This window comes from Hypanus sabinus, chromosome 27 (assembly GCF_030144855.1).
Source record: "Hypanus sabinus isolate sHypSab1 chromosome 27, sHypSab1.hap1, whole genome shotgun sequence".
Classification (NCBI taxonomy): domain Eukaryota; kingdom Metazoa; phylum Chordata; class Chondrichthyes; order Myliobatiformes; family Dasyatidae; genus Hypanus; species Hypanus sabinus.
In genome coordinates this window covers 22,601,743-22,613,808 of record NC_082732.1, presented here as the reverse complement: position 1 = coordinate 22,613,808, position 12,066 = coordinate 22,601,743, and the positions used below count along the sequence as shown (strand labels likewise).

General features: G+C 39.5%; 1 protein-coding gene across 4 annotated transcripts in view; it reads left to right on the top strand.

Moving 5' to 3' along the window:
• Positions 1 to 12,066, top strand: part of LOC132382069 (filamin-binding LIM protein 1-like) — a 37,839-nt gene that overhangs the window by 12,569 nt on the left and 13,204 nt on the right. For all 4 annotated transcript variants that reach the window (XM_059951921.1, XM_059951923.1, XM_059951922.1 and 1 more), the window contains 5 exons: positions 902 to 1,086; positions 1,278 to 1,398; positions 4,842 to 5,011; positions 6,097 to 6,275; positions 8,997 to 9,117. In XM_059951921.1, coding sequence (XP_059807904.1) covers positions 902 to 1,086; positions 1,278 to 1,398; positions 4,842 to 5,011; positions 6,097 to 6,275; positions 8,997 to 9,117 — 776 coding nt within the window. The remainder of the gene's footprint in view (positions 1 to 901; positions 1,087 to 1,277; positions 1,399 to 4,841; positions 5,012 to 6,096; positions 6,276 to 8,996; positions 9,118 to 12,066) is intronic.

The following is a 12,066-nucleotide window of genomic DNA, read 5'->3' as shown; positions in this document are numbered from 1 at the left end:
CTGCTTCAGTTTGTCTCAATCTCTCATCAGTGTGACTTTATTCTAATCAATTTCTGAGGAACTCACAGTGGGCTTAGTCTGAGGTGATGAATCAGGGCTACTATCCAATTTCAGATTGTTTAGATTGCACTAGGGTAAAGACGCAGGTGGAAATGGCAATGTCTAAGGTAATTTGATTGCAGCTCTGCCCCAAAGGCGTAGTGGAGAAATGCATTACTGATCCATACAGATAAGGGCAGTCCACATTCAATTCTATATCAGTCCTTAATTCACTTATCTCAGCACCCCTTTGTTTGGCAGAAGGGAAAAAACAACCAGACTTTACGAACTTCTGTGATCATTATCCAGTGATTCCTGCCGCAAAATGTATGTATGTAATGCATCAGGTAAAACTAGAATTGGATTTGACTGTCACGGATACACAACTAAAAATCCTTCCGACACTTATTGCAAGTTTGTACAAAATATGGGTGTTTTAAGAAAATTTCAGAGGAAAAGCTTGCATTTCCACATCTTGTAATGAGCCTCCAGGAAAGACAGTGGAGTCTTGAATCTACACAACAATACACACACACAAAATGCTGGTAGAACACAGCAGGCCAGGCAGCATCTGTAGGGAGAAGCACTGTTGACGTTTCGGGCCGAGACCCTTCCAAAACCCTTCTTGAATCTGCTCAGTGAGATTAAGTAACAGGCATAAAACTTCATAAGAAAGTTAACAGTAATTGTTGATATTTTAAATTTTCATTGTTCATTTTAAAGCAGCTGAGTGCCCGAACACTTTTTGGTTCAGAACGGTTTCTGTCACTCTAATCGATCTATGGCAGAAATGTCCCATGATGTGGATGTGCCTTAGTCTTAACAACTTTACCTGTCCATATTACACACTCTTCTTTCGCAGATTACCCGCCTCCTCCCCCTCCACCTGCTCCAGAAAACATAAGAGATGCATTTTACCCCAGTGAGATGCCACTTCCTCCTCCTCCTCCACCTCTGCTTTCCCATGAGAGGGCAGCTCCATCTGTAAATGACTCCAAACAATCCAATGTGCAGAAACCAACTGGTGGACCAGGCCCTAGACGGCAGGTAGGAGGCTTAATTTTTCTTCTTCATCTATTTTGCCGTGCGAGTATCAGTAAGATATGCATCTTTGCAAACTTATGAACTTTTGATATGTCAGACACTACATGTACAGCCTTATTTTCCTGTCATGAGGTGGGAAAAAAACTAGAAAAAGAGAGTGAAATAAATTCTCTAATGTACTTTTTTAAAACCAGGAATTTTCTCCAACCTCTGGATCTGTGAAACACAGCATTCCTAATGTGGGAAACATACAGAAAAATTCAGCACCTCAGACGCTGAATGACAAACTGAATGGTTCACCGAGTTCCACAGAAGGTAGGTGGGTATTATTTGGTGTGGAATGGATTCACATATTTATTTGTTTCCTGGAACATAACTGGGTATTGAATATTCTACGGAAACTAAAAGCATTTAATGCTATCTCTGTTGTTTTATGTATCACCTACTGACACATATTTCATTTGCGTAACCAGAAAAAAATTCCAGCCATCACCTTAAATACAATTATGAATTAATTGTATTTAATTCATTTTGGTAGCAATTGTATTGAATCTCCTGGGTAGCATTGTGAACAAACTCTTATTGGGCTTCCAACCGGGTTTAGGTATCAATTATAAATGGCATTTCAATGACTGGCTCTGCTACCTTCATCATAACGTCGGTCATAATTGATACCTGTCCCTGGCTGGAAGCCCAAGAAGAGTTTATTCATCACTTACGTTGGGAAGGCACTGAATCCTCTTTGTTGCTCAGAGCAACAACATGATGACCGGGATTCTAAAACGGATTAATTGAACTATTGGTTCATAATTAAAGCGTAGCTGTTCTTGGCCATAAGATCTCAAAGTTAATATTTACATGGCTTTATATTTGCACGTTGATTAAAAGATGGGCAGGGAGCACAAGTTACTTTTTTGATTATTGTTTTCTATTTTTATGTCGAGGTTGGCATTCATTGTGGAAATACTCACATTTACCCGAATGGTAATCCTGGGCACCATGGTAACATAGCAGTTAGCAACACTATCACAGCTTGGGGTGTTGGAGCTCGGAGTTCAATTCTGGCATCTTCTGTAAGGAGTTTGTACCTCCTCCCAGTGAACAAGTGGGTTATCTCTGGTCACTCCAATTTCCTCCCACAGTCCGAAGATATATCAGTTAATAGGATAATTGGTCATTCTAAATTGCTCTGTGATTGAGGTGAGGGCCTCTGTCGCACAGAGTTGACCATGGATATTGTGTCCTAGCTGACTAGATACGCAAGCTTGTGCGATACAATATGGAGTTCAAGTTGTTGCCCATGTAGCAACTCCCCCTCTCCATGGATCTGATGAACCCAAAGGAACGGCAGAGACTGATACAGTTTGGTATCAGCAGCGTTGTGAGAGTTGCCAGTAGATATTGAACTCAATGTAGGGATTCCAGCTCCGGATTTTCCCCTTGGGATTTACTCCCAAAGCCTTCCCCATGAGAGGGCATAGCCGCAAGGTGGTGGAAGTCTGAGATCAGAGTTTTCCTTCTCCTAAATGAGCTACCAGCCATGGCTGACGAGCCGCATCTGTCCGAAACGACTGGTTTTATGGCATCAGTACCCCGCCTTTTCCCCTTCTGTCAGTAGAAACAGTTTAGCTGGGCTTGGTAGCTAAGACACACATGAAGGCCAGGAGCTGGAGTTGGTCGTCAGAGGCTATTTGAGGCACATGACATTGGGAGCATTTAATAGGTAGTGGGAGCTTGTCCCCACCAACTCCCCTGGCTTTAACAACCTTAAGAATCAGGCTAAGCTTAAAACAGGTGTGTTGCTGGGCATTGCAGCTCATTGGTTTGGAAGGCCCTGTTCTGCACTATATCTCTAAGTAAATACATCAGTGTAAAATCAATCTCTGATAAAGGAGTGCCTTGTTCTGCATTTCATGGCTATCTAGAGAAGACGAATATCAGAGTTGTATTGTACATTGATAGGTAGATCCTTTATTGATCCCAAAGGAAATTACAGTGCCACAGTAGCATTACAAGTGTACAGAGAAGTAAGGAAGAATAAAATATAAGTTAGCTCAAACAGTCTAACAGGAGAGGGTTATCACTTCCTCGGCTATAGGTTGACTCATTTTCGAGCCCAATGACCAGGAATAAAAATTACCTCACATAGTGCTCTTTGGAGCAGCACAGTCATTTTAGTCTATTGCTAAAAGTGCTCCTCTCTTCAGCCAAGGTGCCACGCAGAGGGTAAGAAACATTGCCCGGAATTGTCAGGATTTTCCGTAGGGTCCTTTATTCTACCACACCCTCTAGTGTGTCCAGTTTGACTCCTATAACAGAGCCAGCCTTTCTAATCAGTTTATTGGGCCTGTTGGCGTCACCCGTGTTGATGCCATTGCCCCAGCACACCACCGCATAGAAGGTGACAACAGATTGAGAGAACATGTGAAGGAATGGCCTGCACACTCCAAAGGACATCAGTCTCCTCAGGAAGCTGAAGCCACTCTGGCCCTTCTTTGTACACAGCCTCTGTGTTGGTTCCCCACTCAAGTCTGTCATCCAGGTGCATCCCAGGCACTTGTAGATCCTCACCACATCCACGTCCTCACCATCAATAGTAACAGGGAGCAGTGCAGGCTTAGTCTTCCTCAAACCCATCACCATATCATGCGTACTTTGACAATAAAATGAACCTTTAATGCCAGAAATGTTTTGGTGTTACGATACCTGTGGTTACTCTCTGATTTCTCTTGGACAAGATTAGTTCAACTGTTTATTTTAAAATGCAACCTTGACTGCTGGGGTATAAAACTTTAATGTGCCCTTTAGTTTTATTATTGATCCAAATTGGGAAAAACAAATACATCTGCAGTATTAAGTTGGACTCAATACAACACATATTATGTAGTCAATTCAAAATGTCAGTGACCTGCTGTTAACAGGGCAAAGTAGAAGCACATTGTTGGGACAGTGTAGAAGAAACTTTACATTGTTGTTTAATTTGTGCTTTAGTAAATTTGGAGGTGCTTGAAACTGAAGAGATTTTTTTCTTACACACAAAAACATTCTTCTTTAACTATCACAAACTTCATTATAATTTGAAGGTTCAGTTTCTGAAGAATGTTAAGATTTTCTTTGTCGTGATTGGTTGATTTCTTAAAACTATTTAAGAATATTGCAATCATATAGTATAGAACTTCCCTCCTCAATCAGAAGGTACCACAGAGCAAACAAGCTTCACTTTGATTTAAATGTTTCAAAAGTAAAACAATGTTGAAAATTGCTGTTCTTTGGCAAGTTAAAAAATACTAGAACACTGTGTTGAAATGTAAAAAAAGGATTCTGAGCTATTAAATTGATAATAACTTTTCTTAAAGAGACACTTTTTAAAATAGGAGTTGAAGGGTATTAGGAGATATACCATGGTATGGAAACAAATTCACATAACAAATACAACTTAGTATTTGGTTTCTCTTGTACCAATTGCTTTATCTCAACCAGATTATTGGATTTGCTACTGAGTCATGAAGTCTTCATGAGTATAAGATCTGCTAGTTGCTGATACAAGCTTCCCAGAAGCTCTACTTTCTGAGGACTGTGAAGAGATTGGTGCCTGGGGTCTGAGATTGTTGACTTGCCTTTGAAATGCTAGTCTCTTATTTTCAATCAAACTGTGAAGCATTAATCTGTGCCCTAATTCTGCCTAGGCTCTGTTTGTTCGTGCTAGACTGTACTAGATTTGGGGAAGTTAAGAACTTGGCTTTTTTTCCCTCACTTAGATATCTGTGCATTTTGCAACCAACCAATTCCTCTAACCGTCCCTGCTGTTCAAGCCATGGACAAACTGTTTCACGAGAATTGCTTGACATGTAGAAAATGTAACTGCAGACTCGTGGGAAAAAAGTATTATAACCTAGATGGTGATCTTCACTGTGAATCTTGCTACCAGGTACTGTGATTATTTCTTTTTATAAAGTTTGTGTTTTCCTTCTTTGTTTTTCTGAGGGCAATAGCATTTATTGAAGAAAAGTTTTATTGCTTAGTACAGTATAATAATGTTTTGACATTAATAAAATCATAGTTAAGCTCTGTAGTATCCAAGACATCTTCAAGGACCGGTGCCTCAGGAAGACGGCATCCATCATTAAGGACACCCACCCCCCAGGACATGCCCTCTTCTCATTGCTACCGTCAGGACAGATGTACAGAAGCCTGTAGGCACACACTCAGCGAATCAGGAACAGCTTCTTCCCCTCTGCCATCCGATTTCTAAATGGACATTGAACCCATGAACACTACCTCACTACTTATTTTTTTTTTATTTTAGTTTTTGCACTACTTATTTTAACTTAACTTAAATATTTGGGATCTTGGGAAAAACCTGAAGGAAACCCACGGAGTCAAGGGAGAACATGCGAACTCTAAACAGACAGTACTCAAAGTCAGGATTGAACCTGGATGTGTAGAACTGTGAGACAGCAGGCCTATGACAGTGCCGCTCTGCCACTCTACCTACTAAACCTTTGCTAAAGCAATGCTACACGTGAATACACGTGAATATGAATAAAATAGAACTGTTGGCTGGATATACAGTCTTTCAGTGCAACATTGTGATTTTCTGGCACTGTTTTTGTGTAAGATACCCTCCAGAAGATGGACTATGTGGCACATCACAGTTGTCACCTATCTCTACACTTCCTGACAGCATAATATAATCTAACCCATGGGAAATAGAAACCTTATTTTTCTCTGCAGATAGGACCATTGGCTTGAAAGAATCATATTAAATGTGATACTGGTTGTGCCTAAGAAGCCCATATGTAATACAGGTCACATAAATATCTTCCCAATATTAGATTATTATTTCTACACATACCTCATTCAGTGCAGTTTTACTGAAAAGCAAAAAAAGCAATTTAATGGAGACCCAACAAATTTGGCTCAAGTAATATAATGTGTGCAATATAATGGGTCCGACTTTGCCAGCTGCAGCGAGGATGCTAATGATAATTTCTATTCTCCCTTAAATTGCAGAACACCTTGGAGAAGTGTGCAAAATGCAACAAAACCATAATGAGTCAGATTATTAGGGCTATGGGCAAGGCTTTCCATCCTGACTGCTTCACATGTGTTGTCTGCCACCAACTTATTGGAACGGAGCGCTTTGGAGTGAACCAGGCTAATGAGGTTCTCTGCCTTGAAGATTTTCAGAGGTATAATATCTAAATTGCTACATAAAAGAATACTGAAAAGATCATGCTTCAGCCGAAGGTTTGCTTTTATACTGATTTATAGTTCTAACTTATCATAGTAGCAACCATGATGTTCTCTAATACACTCTCTAAGGTGGCTCAGAAAGGAATTGCGTTGCTTCTATCATACTGATCACAGTGTCTGCAGTGAACGGGAATAGCATGTCGCAAATACAATAGCACTTTGGACGGCAAAGTCAGCTTCAATGCCCCTGGGATAGGATGAAAAGAAAATCAGTGATTTGTGCTGGGAAGTAAATGGAAATGAATGAGTGGATCAAGTGCTGATCTGAAGAGCCTATTTAACTCCTATTAGTTCATTCCTTGAGAAGCACACTAGTGTTAGCCTACTATTGCATCAATTTGTTTCTGAAAGCCATCCAGCCTTCTATTAAACTTTTTGCCAGTCCATTCCGGGTGTTGATCACTCACTGTGTGGAAGTAATTTTGAGCGAAGTATGAAGAAGTCTGCTTATTGGCCACGTCTGTCCAAAACAACGTTGCTGTAGATTAGGCTAGTAAATGAGCAAATATTTCCCCATTTAATCATTGTAATATCCATGTGCCATCAGTCTGTGGCACTGTTGTACATTGAAACTGCTTTGCAAACCAATCAGGAAATTTGGATTACAAAAAGCAAGTTAGCTTTACTGGCTGCATATTATTAATAAACAAACTACTAATATAAGACTTTTTGATCAGAACATCTATTTGCTAGATGACACTTATATATGCCCTTGTTATGCCAATATATGGCTTACATTGAATCCACAAAAATAACAGGAAATGTTTAGTGTCAAATAGTGCATGTGGATTTTTTTTTTGAGGTGATGTCTAAGAAAAATGATGAAGGTTCAGAAGGTGAGGCACAAGGGAATGTTGGTGTGTTGGCAAACTGGATCCAAAATTGGTTTGGTGATAGGAGGTGGAGGGACAGGGTGGATAGGTGTTTTTCTTACTGGAAGTCTGCAACAAATGGTGTACTGCTTAGGTCTGTGCTGGGAGCTTTGGTTGCAATTTATATACAATTGGCCTGAGAATGTAGGTTGTATGAGTAGTATCTTTGCAGGTCAACAATTTTCATGTTGAGCCATAAAAAAAAATTATTAAAAGATACAGTGGGACAGATCAGCTGGACAGTTGGGCTGTGCACTGGCAGATGAAATTTAATCCAGACAAGTGTGAGGTAATATTCTTATGTAAGTCAAATTCTGTAGAATATATAAATGGCATGGATCTTATGAACATAAGTATATGGAGAGACTTGTGGTACAAGTCCATAGCTTTCTCAAAGTGGTGACACAGATATATAAGGTAGTGAAAAAGGCATTTAGTAAACTTTGTAAGCTGAGGAAAAGGGATCTAGTGCTTTCCTGACGTTTATAACAAATAAAATCTTTCTGGGTTTCCAGCTGGGTACAGGTATCGATTATAATCGATGAATTGATGACAGACTCTGCCGTCTTCATCAGGGATTGTGGGCTGAGGTGTTGAAGATAAGAGTTGTGACTTCATGTTGCAGTTGTACAAATGATTGGTTAGATCACACTTAGTATCGTGTTAATTCTAACTGCCACACTACAGAAAAGGGATGGTAGCCATAGGGAGTGAGCGGAAGAAATTTACCAGGATGTTGTGCCTGGAATGGGGGGTGGGATGGGTGCTGTCATTATAAGGAGTTTCGATAGACTGTGTTTATCTTCACTAGAAAATAGTGGACTGAGGGCTGGCATTATAGAGGCTTAAACAACCTTGATAGTCTGCATCAAGATTGTAAAAGCCTCTGTATTATACAAGAGCCTAGATGACAGGGGAGAAATTTAAAGGCGTTCTAAGAGGCAATTTTTTCCACACAAAGGATATGAATATCTGGAAGAAGCTGCTAGAGGAGGTGGTGGTGGCACTTCTCCACATTTACAGCACTTAAAAGGTATTTGGAAGGATCCTTGTATAATAGGAAAGACAGCGAGGGATGGAGGTTTAATCTGGGCAAATGGGATTTGCGTAGCTAGGCATCAGAATTGGCATGGACCTTCTGGGACATAAGGACTGTATATTTTTATGATTCTATGGATTTCAATATCTGGGTATGAATTATAAGCCAATAGATAAAAGAGAGAAAGCCCATGCTCGTAATATAAAGGAGATTATCATACATATTGCTTAGAGACAATAGAATAATTCTACACTTTAACCTACTCTCACATTGTGAACAATTGAATTTGCCCTCATCTCCTTATAGACAGGAACTGAATTAAAAAAGTTAATAAAAAGAAATTTACTCATGGCACAGGTTGATAAGTCAACTGTCAAACACAGAGCTGAGAAACAGAGATTACAAGGTCTTGGGAATGCAAGGATTCAGTTTTCAATGAATTGAGTTTTCTGGTTTGCAAGGGAAGAAAATTAAACCAAACAATAGTTCCCCTGGGAAGCACGTGGTGGTACACTTTGAGTGAAGAAGAACCATATTAGCTCCCAAATATAGTTTCTGAAGACTAGATCTTTATGAAAGGTCCCAGAGGTATGCCTATGTATTCCCAAATCAACAACTTTCAGAGAATGGATGAAAATTAATGGATTGGAGAAAAATGCGACTGCTTTTAAGCTTTACCACTTTTTTGTAAATGATGTTTTTCATTGCTCATGTGTGGTTTTTGATTATGGTTTCATATCTTTCAGGAAACATGCCCCGCAATGCTGTGTCTGCAAAATGCCAATCATACCTGAAGTTGGACAGGCGGAGTGCATGAACATTGAACTGTTTGGGCTCCACTTTCATGTGAACTGTTATAGATGTGAGGTGAGCCCTTGTGTATGGAGAAATGAGGTTACCTTATTTCACTCATAATTATGGCTGGGTCTTTGTGGTAAATATTCAGATTTTTAAAAAAAATATTACTTAAGTCAGAGTTGTTGAGGCCACAAAGGTTTCAGATATGGTTTCCTTTGTATGCTGAAGCAGTTATAGGAAGCAGTATAATTAGCCTTCAGATTAATAGGGCACCCACTTTGATCAGTAACCGGTGACTTGCCACAAGATGCATGCATCTGGATTGAATTTACAGGATTAAGCTTAACTCTGACAATCTCAGAAAGGTGAATAGTCTGCCAATATTGTTTCTTTAGATTTACCGTCTAGGCTCAGTCTTGTTTCTAAAAGTGAGTAAAGAACATTCTGAATGTTCATTGTCCTGTTCTTTATGCATTTGTCTGTGCTAGGTAGTAGACACGAGGTGTAATTCCACATGGTGTTTAATTCATTTCCTGTAAGAAGGCTCTGTGTCCTCGCTATCAACGTTTCATTGCTACATTTGCACTCTAGAGATCAATGTGAATCATCTGAACAATGAATTTTAGGTAGAGGGGTTGTTGCAGCATAAATGATTTCAGGAAAGACAATAGAAGAGAGAATGTTAGAATATAGTCAGGAACTCTATGCATTTTCAAACGAATTTCTGTTTTTGAGGGAAACAGCAATATCTATTGCAAAGTATCTCAAAAGTGTCTTTTTCACTGAGTAATGAGAAGGATTTGTGGAGGACAAATTCTGTTATTGCAGGCATAGCTAGAATGGGCTGAGGAGAATTTATCCATGTTTTAGTGCAATAGAGCAGCAATTTTATAATGGAAGACTGTACATTAGAGTATGTAAATTATAAGAAGTTTGTAATTATACAATAAATTCGCTTCCATAGATCCCTCAAAATGGCAGCACAAGTTGATAAGGTGGTTAAGAATGCACACGGTGAGTTCAAGGGCCATGAGATAATGTTGCAGCTCTATAAAACTCTGGTTAAACCACACTTGGAATATTGTGTTCAGTTCTGCTCGCCTCAATATAGGAAGGATGTGGAAGCTTTAGGGAGGGTGCAGAAGAGATTTTTACCAAGTTTCTGCCTGGACTAGAAAGCATGGATTATGAGGATAGGGTGAGAAAACTAGGGATTTTCTCTTGGAGAGAAGGAGGATGAAAGGTGACTTGTAGAGATGTACAAGTTGATGACAAGCATAGATAGAGTGGGTTTATCCATGGCAGAAATGGCTAATGCAATGGGGTGTAACTTTAAGGTATTTGGAGGAAACTATAGGGAGAGGATGTCAGAAGTAGTTTTTATATATATATATATATATACACACACACATACAGAGAGTGTTAGGCACATGAAATGTACTGCCAGGCTTGGAAGTAAAGGCAGATAGATTGGGGACATTTAAGAGACTCTTAATTAGGCACATGGATGAAAGAGAAATGGAGGGCTTTGTAGGAGAGAAGGATTAGATTGATCTTAGATTAGATTAAAATGTCAGCATAACATTGTGGGCCAAAGGGCCTGTACTGTGCTGAGCTGTTCTATGTTCTGAATAGCAACAATCAATATGTCACTCCGTTTTTGTTTCTAGGGTCTGGAGGGACAGAGGTAGTGAATTGGTGGACAAGTGTAAGAGTTTCTTTATGGAGAGGGAATATTGTTCCTTGTCCTTCCTTGGATAGAGTGGGAATAAAGTGGATCAAAGAGCTATCTTTCCATTACACAGAGACATGTGATGTGTTACACCAAGTTGTGGGGTTGACCTATTTCTGAACTTAAGCATTCAGGAATGATTATTTTTTTTCATGGAATTGTTGTGGAGAAGGAGGAAGCTCTTCAACCCATGCAATCCATGGCAACTCCTTGCATAGCTATCTATTCTGCCCCATTCTCCTGCTCTTTCCCTGTAGCTGGATAAATTGTTTTCCCTTTTGAAAGCCCAATTAATCCTGCTCCATTTAGACACGCCATCACCATTTGTAGTGATTTTTTAAAAATATCCACACATTTTCCTCTATGTTTTACTTTGTACTTTAAATCAGAATCCCTCTGTCCTTGGACTGCTAATGAGAACAACTTTTCCCAGTCCTGTTTAAACCTCTCACAATCTTAAGCTCTTTGCTCCTATATCTTTGCTGCAAGGAGAATAACCCCAGGTTTTCCAGTCTGTATTCATTGTTGAAACCCCTCATCCTAATATATCTCTTCTGAATCCACTCCGAGAACTTCACTTGTTTCCTAAAGCATGGTGGCCAAAATTAGATAATATTGCAGATGTGATCTAACCCGGTTTTATAAGGATCCAAAATAACCTCCTACTTTTTAATTTTATATCTATACTGTATTTATGAGTCCTCAAATCCCATTACCTTTTAAAGTGTACTGCCGCTTTCAAAGGTTTATAACTGTGCCATTTAGCATACATTATTTTCTGCCTAATTGTACCATTTCCTAGACCAAAGCAGCAGAATTAGGCCATTCAGTCCATAGAGTCTGTTCTGCCATTCTATCATGACTGATTTATTATCCCTCTCAAGCTTTAGATCCTGCCTTCTCCTGTAACCTTTGATACCCCTACTAAACAAAAACCTATCAAACCTCACTTTAAATATACTCAACAACTTGGCCTCCTCAGCCATTTGTGACAATGAATTCACCATCTTCTAGCTAAAGAAATTCCTCCTGATCTCTGTTCTAAAGGGATGACTTTCCATTATGAGATTGTGCCCTTAGGTCCTAAACTATAGAAAATATCCTCTCCATATCCACTCTATTTGATAGGTTTCAATGAGCACAGGCCCAGAGCTATCAAATGCTTCTCATATGTTAACCTTTGCATTCTCGGGATCATTCTTATAATCCTTCTCTGGACCCTCTCCAATGCCAGTACATCTATTCTTAGGTAAGGGGCCACAACAGCTCACAATACACCAGTGTCT